Source organism: Cebidichthys violaceus, unplaced genomic scaffold, assembly GCF_023349555.1.
Source record: "Cebidichthys violaceus isolate CVI_PGR_0920_01 unplaced genomic scaffold, fCebVio1.0.p SCAF_12, whole genome shotgun sequence".
NCBI lineage: Eukaryota > Metazoa > Chordata > Actinopteri > Perciformes > Stichaeidae > Cebidichthys > Cebidichthys violaceus.
In genome coordinates this window covers 9,780,201-9,800,607 of record NW_027176285.1, presented here as the reverse complement: position 1 = coordinate 9,800,607, position 20,407 = coordinate 9,780,201, and the positions used below count along the sequence as shown (strand labels likewise).

Genomic DNA, 20,407 nt, shown 5'->3' with positions numbered 1-20,407 from the left:
GATTCAGAGTAAGAGTTTTGTGAGGATTTTGAGACACTCCTCCGTTTAACTTTGTTTCAGGGCTGTGTTTGCCAGTGAGAGCTTTGCTCAGCAACGTTAGTGTCTCCTACTTTAAGAGAGGCAAGCTGCTACTCCGACAATGAACAGGTCCAGGTAAAAAAAAGAAGAAAAAAAAGTTAGCTAGCTCACAAACACAGGCAAGCACAAGGCAGATACAGTTAATGGAGAACCGAAAAGAAAACCCCCTCTAATGCTCATTCCAGTCGCCGACTTGCTTTGAAGCACACATTTCACAACTATTCAGATGAGGACAGTGGTGAGGTGGGTGTAAGCAATGAATAGTGGAGTGTTAGTGTGTTTAAAGTTCAGAGTGGTGGCAGAAAGGTAACTGTTTACCCAAACCAAGAGAAAAGGAGGGCAATACTCCATTGGTTATGAGTTATATCACTGGCTATCCATCTATTAAGGGATCTCTATCAATCTATTCTTCTATTCATCTATCCTCTATCACAACCAAAGCTCTCCACTTCCATTTACCTCCTTTATTCCCTAATCCAGGTGTCTTCAAATCCCCCTTAGTAACAGAGAGTATCCACACTTCAGGTTGGATAGCTATGGTTTCGATGGTAAAAAAACCTACTTTGACAGGTTTAAAATAGGTTTTGGTGTGAGGAAAGGTTGTTTGCTGGAAAGGCCTCTCATGTTTTCACTCACCTTGGCACACTTGGGGGTGCGCGGTTAGGCCGGGAGGGTACAGTGGGCGGTGGCCCACCGTAAGGGTCCGGAGAAGCCCCCGGGCGAGACGGGACAGGGGGTCCCCCGGCGGGAGGAGGCCCAGGTGGAGGCCCACGAGAGACCGGGCGGCCCGGAGGTCCCGGCGGTGCCCTGCGGTTTGGAGTCGGACTGGTGGCTGGAGACCTGGAGGGGAAGGGAGGAGACATGAACCACGGCATTAACAAACATAAAGCAACCAATCGGATAATAACCCGACATGCTCATAGTGACCCAAATTAAAATAATGAATAAATAAGTTCAAGAGTCCTCCCTCCAACCATTCCCCAACACAGCCTCCAATCCTCCGTCTATTCTCATCGTCCCCTTACCTTCCTCCGGAGCCGCCCCGCTGCACCTGCAGCCAAGAGTCATCCACTGGAGGCGGCATGGTGGTGGTTATGGTGGACGTGCTGATGTCGCCGATGATGCCGAGGGCATCCCGCAGGGCGTGGTACATCCGCAGCATCTCGTCACGGTGCTGGGCCTGCTCCTGAGACTCCTCCATCAGCGTGCTCTGGTCTCCACACGAGTACAGCTGGGCCAGCAGCTCTGCGTTGATGAACTCTTTAGTCTGGACAAAATGACAGAGATGTTTTGGGATGAAAGTTAATTAAAGTCTTGTGTGTGTATATCTGGAAGAGCTGACAGTAGAAGAATGGTCAGCTCACGTTGTTAATCATGAGGTGCATGATGGTCTTCGGCATCAAGTCGCGGACGGTCTTGTTGACGATGGCCATGTAGGAGTCAACCAGGTTACGAATGGTCTCCACCTGCCGCTCCAGCTGAGGGTCCATGCTGTGCATTATGTTGTCGGAGCCATTTTCATCGCTGCCGTCACTCTGTGGAGACGAGGGAGGGAGGACAGAGGACATAGAGTTCAGCTTCAGTGCAGCTTCAGCAAGAAAAGAGAGAAACGGAGACTGCAGCTAGATAAAAGGTGGCTGGCCAAGATGGTGAACACATAGAGTTCTTAAATAATTATTTTTTTTCGGGTGAAAACTTATAAAAGACACAAAAGTGCTGAAAATGCAGGATGCAGACCAAAATAACATACCTTTCCTTCCTTATCCTACAAGGTCAAACAGCGATGAGGAAAACAAACATTGAAAGAGGACAGATACAGTATCACATGAGAGACATGACAACATATAAATAGACTCAAAATAAACATAAACAAAAACAATATTTAGCGATTTGGACAACATCAAGGTTAATAATGTACTGTGTTTCTGCATATGGTTTCATAGTGCTCGCAATCAATCCAATGATTAAAACAGGAATATCAACTTATTATACATGTTATACCATAATATACTGTATGTATGCATAAAATAAATGCTTTGAGAAAATCTTACCGTGACCCGTTCAGGATAAACTCCAGCTCTGAGGAAGGAGGCCTTCCAGGCATCAAGGTCTTCCTGAGTCTCACAGGCCAGCTCCAGCTGACGGTAGTCCTTATACACATTTCTGTGGACACACAATGCTGAATGATGCTCTTCATGTTTTTAGATATTATTCTTTTACAACCCACATGTCTCACTTGTGCAACTGTATATCATTATACCAGTGGAACATGTTTTGGCTTCTTTATATTTTTATTTTACTCCCCTGCATTTATTTCACAGCTATGGTTACTTCTCAAACTCTCACTTGAGATTTGACAGACAACAAATATCACCATGTTGTAGATTGAATTATATAAAGCTATCAAATAATAAATAAAATGTTTTCCTCAGCAAACTACTACTTTCAAGTCCTGCTTACATTTTAAGGCTTAAAAGATCTGACAATATAATAATCTAACATTGAGAAGGGCCATAATGAACAATTAGTACTTTTACTTTCAAACACACTTTGTTTCTAATACATCAGGTACTTTTAAAAAAAAAAAATATGACTGTTATTTCAGGTAGATACTTTGTACATTTTAACTTGGCATTATGTGATCAATAATATGCATCTGCTGTATGTATGTATATTAATGTGTGTGTGTGTGTGTGTGTGTGTGTGTGTGTGTGTGTGTGTGTGTGTGTGTGTGTGTGTGTGTGTGTGTGTATAATAAAACCTCTGTTCGGTGTTGAAGAGGGCAAAGATTTGTTTGCTGGACATGAAGCCTTTCTCCACATCGCGCAGCTTCAGGTTGTCCACCTGCAGCATGTACTTCTTCTCCTTCTCCTGCAGGAGGCGAAAGAGAAACACACTTGTTGCACACATGAGGGAGAGAAAGAAGGAGACTGAGTCGCTGCATGGTTGAGGAATTTGGCTCAAGAGTAAAAACGGTTGTAGAGATTTACAGTATTTTGCACTGACGTTGTACATTAGACCCAAATAAAAGAGTCACTGCAGAAGTTGGTGCTGCATTATAATCATTGTGGGCTGATCAATTTACTAGTTAATATAAAAACTTCTAATTTCAAGAGACACAGACAGAAACTCGATTAAAAGAGACTAAAAAGAAAGATGATGAAAGAACTCGGGGAAATCAGGAGTGAATGCTCACATATTAAATTTAACAGCATGGCAAAAAAAGAGAAGAAAAAGGCAAGAGAGACAAATGGGAAAGTCACACACAGCCCTCAAGTCTGTGGTTTTGATTACAGTTGTGCAGGGTAAAAAAAAAAAATGGGGGGGGGGCAACAAATGAGAAACACACACATACAGAGAGAGAGAGAGAGAGAGAGCGAGAGAGAGAGAGAGAGAGAGAGAGAGAGAGAGAGAGAGAGAGAGAGAGAAACCGCGTTCCAGTGTAGAAATCTCTTGTACTTGTAAATCTGCACACAACATATGATATCCAGACATCCAACTATTTATGAATCAAAGAGTCTGACACATGCCACCACTCTCACACCTTCTCTATTTTACGCACACACACACACACACACCACACACACACACACACACACACACACACACACACACACACACACACACACACACACACACATGTGGTTCAACTCCTCAAAGTCTATTGTTACAAAATGTTTTTTGGTACAAAAATTTACTGGGGGTACATTTGTGTGCGTGTGTAAACGTTTTACTATCGACAGTAAAATTTGTATTTAAAAAAAAAGATAGCCAAAAATAGTACAGGGTGAATGAGTTTCTTTAAACAGCGATAAACACACACACAAATACACACACACTGCTTTGGTTGCAAACAGCACCTTTGAGCGTAGTCTCTAACTAACCTTAAAACCATCTGGATAGCTAACCACGGGCCTGCCCTGCCCAACCCAGTGTGTGCGTGTGTGTGTGTGTGTGTATGTGTGTGTGAGAGAGAGAAAAAGTGCGAGAGGGAGACAGGGGGTTGTGTGTGTGACCAAACTCCTTCATCAAAGGATTTATGACCTGTGCAGCCAAATGGTCATATCCCCTAACTGCATGTAAAAACTCTCTCTCGCACACACACACACACACACACACTCAAACACACGGTATACCCAGGTGTCCGCTATACAAAAAACTAAGAAAACTAAAGAAGCAGTCGACCCAGACTGCTGACATCATCATTTATGGGGCGAAGAGGTCCCCGTCCTCCATCTCTAAGTTTGCTCCGTATTTCTCCCTCTTCCTTCTTTTTTCTTGCTTGCTCTCTCTTCATCTTTTTTCCCCCCTCTTCTTTCCCCTTGTTCCCTCGCTCTCTTGCTTCCCCTCTCCCTGGGAGTGAGCAACCTTGGACTGATTCATACATTTTCCTCTCCTCTGGCCAGTAAATCCAGTCAGGAGACTTGGAAAGAGAGAAGGATGAAGGGGGGGGGGGGGGGGCTGGTGTGAGTGTGTGCATGATGTGGGGAAAGTACAGAGAAACTGAACTAAAGCAGAGTCGGAAGGGCAGGATAGGATAAAACAAGCTAGATATAATAATAGTAAGACACATTTTGGTAACTGCTAGAAAAGAAAAACAACAAATGACAAAGCAGAGTATTATTAAATACCTACAATAAAAGTTTCCCCACTTCTGAGAGATTATCAGGGTTTCTGTCTGTCAACTAGCCCACCTTGCATGTGTGTGTTTTCATGTGTATGTGTGTGTAGTTGTGTCGAAGGAAGTCGGGAGTTGAGTGCTTTCCCATATGCGCCCATAAAAGCCAGCCAGCAATAGCGGCCAAACGTACAGATTTCCGACATTATGCACGCACACATGGGGACGCATGAGAAAACAAACTCAAACATCCAGAAACACACATGATATGCATTAGCTATATGAGATGCATACGTATGAGGCACACACACGCACACACACTTTATTTGACCTTTATCTGCAGCAATTTTACTTGCATTGTGAATCAACTTCCAAGAGACAGACAGGCAGAAAGACACATTCACCAGCACTGCAGTGAGGTATGGATGTGTGATGGCTAAACCACTACAGCCCTGTCGGGGGACTTCCCTTCTGGTTGCAATAATCACAATGGAAGCAGCAAGGTTTTGTGTGTACTTGGTCGTTTGTGCATATACCTGATATGTAATGTTCTTTTGTGTGTCTCCGTGTGTGTAATCAATATGCAAGAGAAGATTTGTAAATGCAGAACAGCAATCCAGTGCTGGGATACTGCGTAAGTTAAACTATGACCTAATGTCACACACTCAATATGGACCTGCCAGCAACATTCAACTTTATTAATTCATTGTTAAAGCAAATGCCACCATTCTCTTTTGTCTGTTAAATACCTTAAATACATATCGTATGGTTTGATTAAAGTGCTCAAGTCTCTGTTATATTTGATTCATGAAAGACATTTATTGACAATTATCATTAACCAGCAGTGATGTCATTACAGTCCTTTGCCGCAGGTCCCTTTTGCTGTGTTCAGCTTCCCCATGAGTCCCACCAGCGAGCGCCTGTCCTGTTCTGGGACGGCCTCTTTCCACTGCTTTTGGAAGGCACTGTGGGTGGAAAGGTTTTGGACGATGTCATGTCCGTGGCGCCTCACGTCCGCTGCAGCATCAACACAAGGAAGTGTTTGGTGAAGTGTTTGCTACCGGTAAGGGTCCCTGTGGCTCCAAGGATGTCGCACAACTGGCTGAGGTGCCGAGCGGTGCTAGTTCTGACTGCAGCGCTGCGGTGACTCAGAACCTGCATTCAGCAGGGCGTTCATGGTACGACCGGGACTGCAGTTTTGAACCATGGCGTCCAATGCCAGATTTGATTGCTGCTGGATGAAGGTGTTGGACTCAGACACCTTCAGTATCACGGCACTTCCAGTTTCCTCCACCATGTCATCCATGGATGTCTGGAGTCGAGCATACATCTCCCCCAGGGTGACCATAGCAGTGCAGGAGACTGTAGAGTGCACGTTTTTAACCTCCTTTGAAGTGAGGCCTTCAATATGTCCTGATGGTTCCTTGCCAGATCTTAAACGCATGTTAAACCATCATTTTTTGCCAGTCATCAGAGCCAAGCAGTTTGAAGATGTGGTCCAGACGTTTTTCAGGATTGGACAACGGCCACAGTCGCTACTCGTCTTCATCAGTCTTTGGAGAAGGCTGTCTCTCCTGGAAGGGTTGAGATGGTTTGGCTGTGGTAGGAGGAGTAGATGTGAAAGACGGCTGAGGGAAAGATACCTCAGCAGGACTTTCAACCTCCACTGTGCTGAGACTGTCCTGAGAGCTGGAGCCCCAGATTCTGGTAATCATCTCAGCAACCTGAAAGGCTTCCTGCCTCACGTGGGCATGAATGGCTTCATCCTCCATCAAGGTCCAGAAGTTTTGCTCAGCACTTTTTTTAGGAGTCCTCTAGTCTGCCTTGCATTTAGAGGTCCTCTGATTACCCTACTCTCTGGTTGTCAGGTCAGCCACCTTGTCGGCTTCCTGCTTGAGATGAGCATGCATGTCCTCATCCTCCATAATAGACCAGAAGCTGTCCTCACCAACGTTTTTGTGAGACTGCAGGTCTTGCTTGGACTTTGATGTCTTCTGATTGCCCCTTTCTTTAGTGATATGATCAGTCACCTTGTAGGCTTCTGCCTTGAGATGAGCATGCATGTCCTCATCCTCCCTGATGGACCAGAAGTTGTCCTCGTGAAAGACACCGTTGTCTTTCCAGAGACAAAGCATGTTGTCTTGCGTCTCTTGAGAAGCCATTGGTGATGTTGACAGAAAAATGCACTTAACAGTCAATCACTCAAAATGACTCTTAGTTGTAGTTATTGAAGTGTATTCTGAATGTGCTCATCGGGTGTTCATCAAACACTGTGTGATGTCACCTTAGAATGCTGTAGTTCCAATTCTATAAACGCACACAGCTATATACAGTATATGTATAAATGGTTGTTAAATATGGGAATTAGTAATTTACGGACAATTCTTCCCGATGTGTTCGTTTTTTGATTGGTGGCAAAACTGCCTCTCATGTGTTGGTGCAAACTACAGTAAAATATATGCTCAGTTGTGATTTTATTAGGTAAATCTAGCTAAAACTAATGCAGTCTAATGCAACAGTCCTGCAGTAAATCCTACTTTAGTGAAAGTTATGATGTTCAGTTTGTGTTGAATCTATTTCAGAGGCTGCAACTTGTACTGCTGCTGAACTGCATTGCATTAACAGTGGTCTTTCTGTTATTTAGCCCACCCTCATGGATGTAAATGGGGTGGACAAAATAACAGAAACATGTCAGTTTAACGCAATACAATCAAAAGCCTCTCTTAAATAGTTTCTACGGAAACTTAAGGTTATAACCTTCATAGGATTTATTGCAGGGCTGTTTAGCTTGGTGTACCTAATAAACCGAGTGTACGTCTGTGTGACTCTGCTTATGTCCCATCACCGTGAGTTGAACACACACAAACACAGTAAACAAGATGCCCTGGGTGTGGCTGGCCTTGAGATTATAGTGTACCCACCACAAGCCAAACCCACTTACTTAATATGAGTGAGTGTGTCAGGAAAGTTTAATAAATTCATACTTCTATTTACAACAAGACCTTGCTGTGAACAGGGAAAGTACTTTCTACCAAAGAAACAGTCCTTTTGAAAACCGTTGCTGGTGAGCTCTGTGGGTTTTCGGCGGTGCTAGTGACAGTGATTCTTTAAAGAGAAGTTGCTGTTAACTTTTCTGAATACCATTTCTTAATATCATCTCCACTATTTTGGAATGGTAGCATAAGTCACAGAGGCTGATATCTAAAACCCACCAGAGTTGGTTGGGAAAATGTGTCTTTTAAAAGTTGGGTGACCTGACCCTTTAACCTAGGATACTGGGTTTGAAACCTTTTGTCTGAACCTCTACACACACACACACACACAAACAGACACACGCACACACACACACACACAACACACACAACACACACACCGAGCAGGCAGTGCACTCGGTAGTTAACCTGGAGCAGTGTGTGAGCAAAGTACTTTCCATGGTTTTATTTTTCTAGTGAGTAATAGCAGGCTCATTATGAAAAGGCAGAGGAAGTTCACTTCTGGATTCATAAAGGCATTTCACCACTCACACCACACACCGTCCAGAAAAACGTCTCAAAGTCTCAAACACTAATTCAAAATGTGGATGAAATATGGCCTTACACACACACACACACACACACACACACACACACACACACACACAGAAATGCTACAGTGTGTATGAACACACACAAGGGGACCTTACACAAACCGTATCCAATTAACACTTTGAAACAAATCGGAGTAGTTTGGTGGGCAAAACCGAGAAGATAGTCGTTTACGGCATCCATGTTGTTTTAAGAGGATGTCTTAGTGTGTGTGTGTGTGTGTGTGTGTGTGTGTGTGTGTGTGTGTGTGTGTGTGTGTGTGTGTGTGTGTGGTGTGCATGTTGATGGGAGCCTGATAGAAAAGTCCTGGTGACTTGGGCTATGCATCAAAGGGCTGCAGAGAAGCCGCACGGCATCTGGGAGCAATAACGCTGCCTCTAACCCTTCATTACCACAAAGACTGGGCCCTGGGTGGCAGCCAACGGCAATTTTCACAACCCTCCTCCTCACCTCCCTCCGGTTTTCTTTCCCTCCATTCTTCTACCATTCCCCTATTGAGTTCTGCCTTTGAAAAAAAAAAATGAAACACAGAGCATTTCTGCAAGTCTTACACGCTGGAGAAGGGGAAAGACATAAAAAGGATGAGACCCATGTTTGAAGCACTTGTTTAGCGTCAATACAAAAAAAATTGACTAGTTCAATCAAATTAGTATATAAAAAGCTTTTGAAAAGTAGGTTTGTTACATAATGCACTTTTAGAAGCAAACAATATTTTTTTTAAATCAAGACAGATATTGCTGAGTCTACTTTATAATCAAAAATCCCACTAAGGCACGCCACAATCTGGGTTTGATCTGTGAGTAATAAGTCTTTGAGAAACAGCATCTGAAGAGACGTAACTTGACTTAATGCCGTTTGGACTTTATTTAAAGTAAGGACGCGTGCTGCCAACATTTAAATCAGGAGCAGCAAACGAATGTGGATGAGAGAATTATGATTGGGAACAGCTAGATTGGAGCTATTCTGGGACAATGTGTAAAAACACAGCTGTTGATGACTCATCGAGCTACAAGGTTGTGCAATAATGCTCATAACAAATCACCTTGGGCAGCGTGCCAGTGTCCGCACTCTCCAAAACTTCACATATCTTGGGAGGTGCTACTTGATAACAGTGCAGACTAAAAGTTGTTTTTAGCTCATTAGTCAGCTACAGACAAATCTAATCTGAAACGTCCAGTTTATCATTGATTAAAAAAACAAACTGGGAAAAAAGAAACCGAGTGTAATGTGTGATGTTTTGTTTGGCAGGTGGAACTTGCTTTTCCTTGCTCTTTTTTCCCTCCCAAATGTTGTAATCTCAGCTCACTCTAGAAAAAGTGACAACCTTTGTGCTCTTCTTAGCTCTTCCTGTGGGAACAAGCACAAAACACAAATAAACTTCTTCTCGGAGAAAGGAAACATGACACATGACAATGACACATTCAGCCAGCGGTCCGGTTGAAACACAGGCTGGCCGTTCGGGGATACTTTCCTGTTTAACAGCTAATTGGCAAGCAGTTAATTATATGCTCTGCGTTTACTTCTGCAGAGGGTCAGTCTAACAACCCAGGGACTGGCTGGGGCATGTGATCAATCACTGGTGACCACCAAAGAGTAAAAGAAAGAGGGGGGGGGGGGGGGGGGGGGGCGCGCCGCAGTCCGCTAACCACAAAAACACGTGAAAATCCCCACACATCTAGTGACTTCTGTACAACGGAGGGCAAAAGCTCTGGTCAACCTGTGTGTTTAGTGTCTCTCACTTCTACGAAGGAATATTTCATAGTTTCCTTAAAAGTCATGTGAACGCACAATTGTAGATTTATGTATATTCAGAATCATGTGTGAGCATGTGAAATGAAAAATAATGCCCGTAGAAAGTCCCTTCTTTCCCATGTGAAACTAATATTATTAGATGTATTTGCAGGTGCAAAAAGGGGAGAGAAAAGAACTGCACCTACAAACTGAAACCTTCACATCTGAGGTAAACATGTGCTGTTAAAAATACATTGGGCTAAAACGTTCACATATGTAAACCAACATGAAGTCACACAGGGGGGGCAACTTTTGGGTAAAAGGTTTCCCGACGGTAAATTAATGTTTTATAGAGTTCTAACATGTATTTGTGGTATTTTATAGATGCAAAATTTGGGGAAAACTGGGACCGGGCTAATCCTTGTAGCCCTTACCCTGTTTTACTTTCGTCCTTTCATCGTCAGAACTACATGATCCAAATCGGGACGACGTAAATTAACTGCTAGAATCCTTTTTATAGGAAAATGAAGTGCCAGAATATAAAATTTGGACTTCAAAATCAAATTGTTCTGCATACACAGAGGGTGTGTTTGGAAATAGAATACTTTTATGACATAATTTTGCCAATAGTGGGCAGGTCCAAGGGTGGAGAGGGATTCTTTTTTTTTTTACTTTACACATTTACAGTAAATCTAATCTTGTAAAACTTAATATTTATGAACACAAAAATCTCTCACTTATGTCTAGGTTAAAGATGAAATTCTACCTCAAGTCAGTCATTAAGACAAAAAGTAATATTAAATAAAACAAAGAGTATAAAATAGCCATAAATATGGACACATGCAACATGAGAATATATTCTTGAAAAGCTGTAACACACGACACACTAAAGTTCATGTCACGTGTTATTAAACACATGCAGCAATCTTTAAATGTCCGTCAATCCTTCTTCAAAGCAGGCAGAGCGCCTGCACAGTCTCACATACACATAACAAAATGACAAACTACGCACACACACACACACACACACACACACACACATGCGGGATGGATACAACATGCCAGAAGACATTAAGTGCTCAAGTGTGGTTTCTTTTTATCTGTCCTGCGTCTGTCTGGTTATAATGCCTGGCTTTGTTTCCCTTATGATTTCTGTATTGACATTATGTTCTGGATATGCGAGGAACAGTCGGGAAAAATTATAATTTGCAGAAAGACAAACACATTACTCATTTATCTCATCAGTCAGGCAGGATAAACTTTGAATTATCCACTAAACACCCTGTGTACCTCGCTGCGGTCGTCACTCATCTCCTGTTGTTTTGCAATCTCTAACCCACTTTTCTTTTACATGAGACGCTGTGGTTTATTCATCAGTGGTTTTGGTGCCATTGTTACCATTTTTCCATAATTTTGTCCATTACATCTTTTAGTTTTCTTCTAAAAAAAAGTTCTCACATCTTTACATCCATTCTCTTCTGCTGCCTTCATTAACTTGAGTGTATATGTTTAGCTGTCCGTTCCATCTGTTCTGTGTCTTCTGTCTCTGAGCCTGATATCCTTTACATTTAAAAGACAACAACGATAAAGAAGCTTACTTTACTGTTTCTTAATCGTATTAGAGTATTATCAACAGTGTGCATATTAGAGCTGTTCTTCTACTGTACTACATTTCAGAAGGAAATATTGTACTTTCTACTCACGTCAGAGTTGTTAGCAGTTCCACTAAAAAGACATTTTGGCTCTAAACTTCTAACATGGTTTCATTCAAATGAACATTCAAGGTCCAAAAAGCTAAACGTATCCAATGTACTGTATGTCACATCACTATTGGTGAATAGGCCAAGAAAAAGAAACTGTATATAAAGTAGTTAAATCTACACTAGCACATGAATTACTTTCAAAATAACTACAAAAATATCAGTCAAAGGGGCCATTTTCGTTCAGAAACCTTGATAATTTAATTACATTTTGCTGATGGTATTTTTGTAATTTTTTTTGAGTAAAATGTTAAATGCGTGACTTTTATTTTTAATATTTATTATTATATATTTTCACATTCATTATTTTTTTTACTTTCATTTAAGTTAAGAATTTGAATACCTCTTCCACCACTAGACTTTGACCACACCACTATCTTTTTGGAAAATATCTGAAATATGTTGGACAATTTCTCAACAAAGAATAAATGATAAAATGATACTTTGAGGCAAAAAGAAAATAAAACTATGCTATTATGTGGTGGACATTCATGTTAACCAACGAGGATAATTTGCACATGCTATCTCTAGTTTGAAAACTATTTGTGATCTTTCCATGTAACTGATGACACTCACATGAAATACAGGGGATCACATTCATGGGTTTGGCTGGCGTGTTGCACACAAGTATACAGTATAATGTGCACAAGCTTATAGCCTCACCACACTGATTCAAACAGTTGAAAGATACAATCAAACCCACGTAAACTGAGTCGTTTGCTTTATGCAATATCAAAATACAAAGATGGGAAAAAAAAAAGTGAGGTTTTTCATGAAAGTAATAACCAGCACCATTTCATTACAAGACAGAATAACATGGAATCACAATACACTTTTGTGTGTGTGTGTGTGTGTGTGTGTGTGTGTGTGTGTGTGTGTGTGTGTGTGTGTGTGTGTGTGTGTGTGTGTGTATGTGTGTGTGTGCGCATACTTTTGAGTAGAGTTTAAAAAAGAAGCTGCCTGCCTGGTCATCCAAACAGTGGAAACAATGTTGGTGCGACCGCAGCGCTCCCCCCACCCAACCCATTAACATTCACTCCTTCCAATCTCTAAACTCAAAACAATAAAGAGGATTAATTCTCTTTTCTGGCTTGTTTCTCAGCTACATTTTTTTTTATATTTGTTGAAGCTCCCCGCTCACTGAGCATCATATCTGCTCCTTTTTCGCCCCCCATTTTTAAGTTAGTTCATTCTTTCATCTCAATTTTCCTCCCTGTGTCCCTCACTTTCCCTCCACATCCCTCCATTTCTGCCAGTAATGCTGACTCGTCTCTCCCGGGATTGTGCCTGCTTTGATTTGGAGCTCAGAAACCATAGCTAAAACAAACACACGGCCTTGGCCACCTCTGAACACACACACACACACACACACACACACACACACACACACACACACACACACACACACACACACACGCACACGCACACACCTGGAAACACTAGCATTGATTACTCCTGTCTGCCAGCGGTAAGAAAGAAACCTAAATGTGAGTTTGTGTGGGTGTGTGAAACGAAGAAGGTGAATGAGAAAAAACTGTGACTACTTGTGTAGCAACTTTGAAACACACGGACTATCCCTTCTCGTCTACTCACACACATACACACACACACACATACACACACACACACACACACACACACACACACACACACACACACACAAAACCTCTTTCGCTCTGGTTCTGATTTACCAGTAGTATGTCACCCTTCACCAGCACCACCCCCCTCCATGTGTGTGTGTGTGTGTGTGTGTGTGTGTGTGTGTGTGTGTTGGGAAGACTGCAGAGCTGCATAAAGGGCTCTTTATTCGAGTCGGACAGGGAGAGGAAATCAGCTTTAGATGTAAAAACAGAGGGAGCAAGAGAGAGATGGAGACCACAGGGCTGCACATCTGGAGTTGTTACAAGGCTTCCTCCTGCTTGCCAAGAAAACGCCGACATTCCTGCCCTCGCTACAAAGACCATGGAGCCTCTGCTCTCACTCCTACACACACACATCCATCACTCAAAAACCACATATATACACTCACATGTCCCATAAGTGGAGATGCGCACATACACCAAATGGAAGGGACGAGCATGCGGACGCTTTACGAAACTCATATATGCCTCCACGTGAGACGTCCTCCCATCTGCCCGCGTACACTTTCACTAAAAAAGGTCCCTCCCTCTGCAGCCAATCCTTCACTCCCTTTCCAAACTTTACAACACGCACACCAACTGAATGCGTCTCACTTCCTGTTCACCTTTGACCTTCCACTTTCTCCCCAAAAGCCAGAGAAGAAAGAAAGGGGGGGGGGGGGGGGGGGAGCCAGACAGAGGGAGGGGAGAGAGGAAGAAGAGAGGAAAAATGGGGGGCCGGCGAGCTCCTCCTCCTTCACTCTCCATATCTCCTCTCTCTCTCCTTCCCTTTTCTCCTTCTGTCTCTTAAAGGGGAAACTTGATGGCCAGTCCTTTGCCACGTCGCGCCTCTAGCCGGTCCACCTTGCTCGCTGGCGGAGCGCCTTTTTTTGCTCCAGGAAGCTTCGGTAGACGAATCCAAACGACTCAGAAGTCGCATTTGAACACCATCAGCCCAATTTTGCCTCAATGGTGCGGCAGTGTTGAAAGAAAGGATGTCAGTCGGTAGAGGAATTGGCGCTTACCAGTCAAGAAGGTGAAAAACCAAATATCAGCCAAGAAGAAGAGAAAGACGGCGAGAAGTGTTGAAAAGAGAGGAGATGGTCAAGTCACAGGTATCCCCTCCGCAAGGAGAAGTTTTCTTTCCGTTTTGGCATGAGTCAAGGAGACAAAAGGTTATGTATTCTGTGTTTTAGTGGGAGGTGTTGGGTCAGACTTAGTATGATCTCAGCTGACCACAACTATTCACTGCTAAGTTTCTAACCATGAGAGATTGAGAGCACTTGCAGAGTAAAGAGTTGGCTTTGGGGTCTTTCTGTCTTCTACCGACAACTTAATCTCAACAGTTTTTTAAACTGTTAACGTTACGAGAAATATCCTGGATATTATTTATTTAGTCTTGGCCTGAGGGGCAGTCAAGTTCAGGTTGTACAAATTTGCGCGAAATGAGGTAGGACCCCTGTGTGTGTGTGTGTGTGTGTGTGTGTGTGTGTGTGTGTGTGTGTGTGTGTGTGTGTGTGTGTTTGTGTTAAGATATTTGTGCTCTTCTTTCTCAATCTCTGTTTGTTGTCTGCTGTAATCCTTTTTTTTTCAAACAGACCTAGAAAGAACTTTCTCAAGAAAATGGCACTTAGTTTTTTTTGCGTTTTTGAGCAACAAATTAATTCTCAGGTTGATTTGATCAATAATATCCAAACAATACAGAGAATCCCCTGAATAATACATGAGATTAATTCAATGGATTTATTACACTTCAACATCAGAGCTCCGTCTGGAATGCTGCTTCTCACAACAGGAGGGAATGTCATTGTATCTGCCAATCAGCGGCTATCACCTCTGTCTAACCTCTCTCACTCCTCCACCTCCTCTTGCTTCACCTCCTTGCCGGCCCCTTCATCCATCCCTCACATGTTGTTTCTCCTCCAGCCCGCACAATCAGCCTGATCAGCACTTTGTAGCAGTCAAACTATGAGAGCAGAAGGAGCTGGACTCAAGAGTCAGATACTTGAATCGCAGTGAGTATAGTTCAGTGTGTGTGTGTGTGTGTGTGTGTGTGTGTGTGAATGTATCTGGGCATCTTCATACTGAATGTGGGAGCTCATCTGTGTCTGCACGAGGAAAAACCTTCTCCACAGCATCCTTTAGTTGCCCAGCCCGCCTGCCCAGTGTTCAGACTACCTGTTCAGGAAGTAGTGGTTGTACAGTAGTCTGCACATTGGTTAGGCTGGCCGGGGAAGCACGGGACAACAAAGACAGCAAGAGCGCTCCAGAGGGCATCCAGCAGACTCAAGCACATTTAAGCTGTGGGAACAGGCAGCACCACCCCTCGCCCATCTGGACAAGCCTAAATAAAGCACCCAAAGGCCTCACCACAGAGGCTTGGCCCTCGCATATCCTGGATTTATGAGTGACGGATCCACAAGTCCCGAATTCTTTTTATATCTGTTTACAGAGACATGAGGTCACAGTTTATTGTGCCGTATATATAGTGTATATAGTATGTGTTGTGTCGTTTGAATAGTCATTGATCCGAGATTAAGATCTGATGAACTGTAAAATAGTTTGAAATAGCTGAAATAAAGATGTTTTGATATCCATTTGACATTGTTTGTATTTTTCTTTTCTCAAGCAACTTACAAAGTCACAGAAATTAAACAAAAACTAATCCACAAAATGGGAAATCCGATTTGGATTATACAGAATCCGATTCATAAGTGACAGTCGCATGATGTTCCCAACATCATTATTAATTATTATTATTTTTCTACAAAACCGAAATATCTAACTGAGAACTGAAACCCAAAAAAGTGCAACCGCACAGAGGAACTGAACACGTACCCAAAAAGATAACTAAAACACACAGTGAACCCCCAGCATCGCAGTGAGCTCTTGACCAAAATGTACAATTACGTCTCTGCCTTCGCTGCACCAACTTTACCTCAAATGACCACGTAATGTGCAGGCGAGGCAGGGAGCCACCATACAAAAATGTTGAAAGAGAAGCCACTCTGTCATTGTCTATTCGCCATTTTAACAAGTCTTTGTATAGCTCCCCCCAAAAAAGGCCAAAAATTGTTTGTGGCTTTAGTGTTTGTAGGTGACGTCAAGTGAAACGTTACAAGTTTAGCTAGACCCCCTGCCTTGTTTTCCATTATGTTTTGTTTTTCTACCACTTCGTCGGTGCCGCAGTTTGTCTTCCAGCCCGCCTGTCTTTGATAAACGCGAACCCACAGCGAGCGTACCATTTTGAACTCCTTCTACCTCTCGAGTACACAAAGCAAAGTAGAGGGCAGAAGCATTCACACGGTGTCCCATCACAGAGCATCGTCTGCCGGAATGAAAACCACAAACCAACCTGTTTCCATTTAGAGCCCTGCCACAATGTCACGGCCCCAGGAACATGCACACAAGCACATTTTAGTGCACGCACGCACACATACACGGCAAAAAGGCAGGCACACACACACACACACACACACACACACACATACGCCGTATGGCAGACGAGTTTCTGGCGAGTGTGTTGAAAGCAGCAGTCTGCTGTTTCCCCGCAGGATGTTTACAGCTGGGATCACCAGGCGAGTCTGGCTTTCTGGCAGCTTTACAGCAGGAGCAGGGAAGCCCGGGCACACACACACACACACACACACACACACACACACACACACACACACACAAAGAGCCAAAAGGGGCACCCAAAGAAAATAAAGCCATTGAAAGGACAGGAAAGTAATCTACCAGTCTGTGTGTGACAAATAAAAATGTCTATGTGTAAATGTATGAATTTGGTTATGAGAATAAATGCATATCACATGTGCTGGCAGTTTATAAAATCACAGTTGTGTGGGTCTTATTTTATGCACATGTTTTTCTCCATTCACATCTCCCTCTCTCCCTCTCTCTCTCTGCTTTGGGAAGCTTTAAGCTACAGAGTAGCCTGATTCAAAGTATTGGCATGCTGTGGTAATACAGACCAGAAGGTTTCCAGGCACACACACACACACACACACACACACACACACACACACACACACACACACTAACCAAAACATCCTGGCACCACTAGTTGGGTTGAAAGTTATTATTAGTGTCTGGTGCTGGTGTGTGCATGTGTGTGTGTGTGTTTTACCAGGCTGAGGTAAGGGTTTTCCCCATGACGAGAGGCAGTCAATAAAACGGAGCTGCGCTCTTTTGCGAGTTGGTGTAAAGAAATAAATGTGTCTGTATGTAAATGCAAAAAATGCAGGAAAAGATGCACATTTTTTTCTTAGCTAAACATAAAACAGAGTCCAACTTTTTATCAACTGTGTATATTTTGGCAAAGTATCCATCCAGGTGCACATGTGAGTACAAGCCCTCAAGAGTACTCTAACTTCTAGAATGTGTGTGTGTGTGTGTGTGTGTGTGTGTGTGTGTGTGTGTGTGTGTGTGTGTGTGTGTGTGTGTGTGTGCGTGTGTGCTTGTGTGACTGGACTATTTCAAAATGTTGAGCTTGGATAGAAAACAAAATGGAAAGTTTCTTTTTTTTTTATTATCTAAATAACTTGCAGTGCCCTTAAGCCTCTGCGCTGAGCTTTAACACCAGCACCATGTGTTGGTTTTAGGTCTCCCTGCACCCTCGCAGTTTCATGTTCAAATAAATATACAGTACAAGAAGCAGGGGAAAGACGGAGGGTGGGGACATGGGGGAGGGAGAAGGTGACAAGGAAAGAGTGAGACAGAAAAAGAATGAAGAGACCGATGACGAGAGGATGAAGAAGTGTTTCCTCTGGTTTGGGGATAAACCTTTGAGGGTGAAGGAGGGAGCGATGGGAAATTAGGGGAGGAAAAATATATAAAAGTAGGATATAAAAGCAAAACTTCCACCCTAGCCCTTTCTCCTCCCCCCTGTCTCCCCCCTCTATGCTTGTACCCCCAACTCTCCTCCCCACTTTCTCTCCCTTCACATGGTCCTTGTTACTCCGGCTGCTAACCAGCTAACAAGAGGCGCTCCTGCCTCCTCCTCTCTCCTCCCCTACAACCCGGTCCCTCTCCTACTCTGTACCCCTTCTTTGAAATGAAGGTTATTAGAACCAGCTTGTGTGTGTGTGTGTGTGTGTGTGTGTATGTGTGTGTGTGTGTGTGCGTGCGTGCGTGCGTGCGTGCATGTGTGTGTGTGTAATTGGGAACAGGGCAGGGCAGGGGGCTCTGGTATGCACATGTGTGTGCCAGCTTCGATGTCTGACATGCTGGGGGGTCCTGACTTTTTGCGAAGGCCTTCTTCATTCTTCGCACACACACACACACACACACACACACACACACACACACACACACACATACACACACACACACACACTCACACACACATACACTCACACACCCTTATGTCAGCGAGTAGAGCGGCTGTGGCGAAGGCCTGGAGACAGTGAGACTGTGGCTAGCTCCTAATAGTTCTGCAAAGCATCATGGGATACCACTATGACCAGTTGCCCCAGTAAGCAGCCGGGTCAAATCACCTTGGACCAGAAAGTGGAAAAGAATCTCTCTGGTGTGAAGCACGTGGAGAATAAACACATCCAACTGAAATAATCCTCCTGGTTTTGTAATTTGTTGGAAAACATAATAAAAGGAATGTTGTTGAAATGATTCAGACAGAGCTGATGGTGTCTCAGGTTGTGCAGTAAAAATTATCACAATGAAATGTAATGTTCCAGTGTAGTACATAATAATACACAACAGTCAAAGGGGCTTCTTGACTTCCAATATGACCATATAGCAATTGAAAATCACTGGATGATCGTGAGATCAGCTTGGATTTCTTTCTTTTTTCTTTTTATTGATGAATGTGTTTTTGCGATTTTCAACAAACCCCTGAATGCAACAACAAGCGTCAGCCTAAATTTGAGACTACACTGACAGACCTGGACTACATGATTGATACTAGCTTAACACATCAACATTGTTAAGCCACACAGGATTTGAACCTGCTGGGATTATATCACATATGACAAATGTGTTATACACCACAGGAGTTCAGACACCACAACCATGCAATGCACTGCACGCACATAACCCCTGCACACAGTTTGTGTTACACCTATTATAAACCAACCAAAGCACAGCCATGGCTAGCTCAACTGGTTATCTGAGCCCGAGCCACACACAGCTGAGGGTGTAGTGGTGGTCTACTATGTCCTCTCATAATACAGCTCAGTCTTTTTTTATGGACCGCAGGAACGGCAAGATTTATTTTGAGGTAATTCAGTACTTATTGCGAGGTCACGCAATAGAATATTGAATAAAACCATTTTTTTATGATGTATTCATGTATTAAAAATGTTAAAAGCTTTAAGAAAACATTATCCTTGATAATAACAGAGTACTTTTAGACTGTAATTGTAAGTTCTTTCTTTTCCGTTTTTGTGACGAATTATGTTTTTTTTGCCAAAAACTCCTATCCTGCACCAAGCTTATTAGTGCTCTGCAATATTATATTATTTTACCAAGTTTTTAAGCTGATTTGTTTTTTAGACAACACTACAAAGCACATAAACAGGAATTTGATATATGTTTGGCAGCTCAGATCCAAAGCATCTATCCTGCAGCTCTGAGCACAAATGCGAATCTGATCAAAAAGTCTGCAAAGATTGAACAGCATCTCACCTCATCGTCTTTATACCAGGACAAGGACTCGGCGGTGAGGACAAACCAGTACTCCTTGGCTCCTCCCTTCATGATGCTGATGTTGTTGATGGTCAGCCAACCCTTCCGGATCACCTGAGAGACACACAAACAAACAGTGTAAAGGGAAAGTGATAGTAAATAATATACAGCAGGCTAATATCATTATTTCCTACATACGTTCCACTAACACCATTTTTGTCAGCCCGCGTATGTTAACACACATACGTACATATGCTAACACGTATGCGGCAGCACAGTAAAATGTAATATCACTGCTTCTAGTGGAGATAAGAGGCGACTGCCACAAACAACAGCAGGGTGGTGCACACCTACATGACTAAACACATTCCT

At 43.0% G+C, this 20,407-nt stretch overlaps 1 protein-coding gene across 9 annotated transcripts in view; it reads right to left on the bottom strand.

The window, feature by feature from the left end:
* Positions 1 to 20,407, bottom strand: part of dnm1a (dynamin 1a) — a 49,615-nt gene that overhangs the window by 4,334 nt on the left and 24,874 nt on the right. For 7 of the 9 annotated variants that reach the window (XM_068706270.1, XM_068706268.1, XM_068706274.1 and 4 more), the window contains 7 exons: positions 20,036 to 20,149; positions 2,840 to 2,949; positions 2,130 to 2,241; positions 1,829 to 1,843; positions 1,443 to 1,613; positions 1,104 to 1,345; positions 715 to 918 (listed from right to left, as the gene is read on the bottom strand). In XM_068706270.1, coding sequence (XP_068562371.1) covers positions 715 to 918; positions 1,104 to 1,345; positions 1,443 to 1,613; positions 1,829 to 1,843; positions 2,130 to 2,241; positions 2,840 to 2,949; positions 20,036 to 20,149 — 968 coding nt within the window. The remainder of the gene's footprint in view (positions 1 to 714; positions 919 to 1,103; positions 1,346 to 1,442; positions 1,614 to 1,828; positions 1,844 to 2,129; positions 2,242 to 2,839; positions 2,950 to 20,035; positions 20,150 to 20,407) is intronic. The other 2 variants (XM_068706271.1, XM_068706276.1) reach the window with 1 other exon arrangement.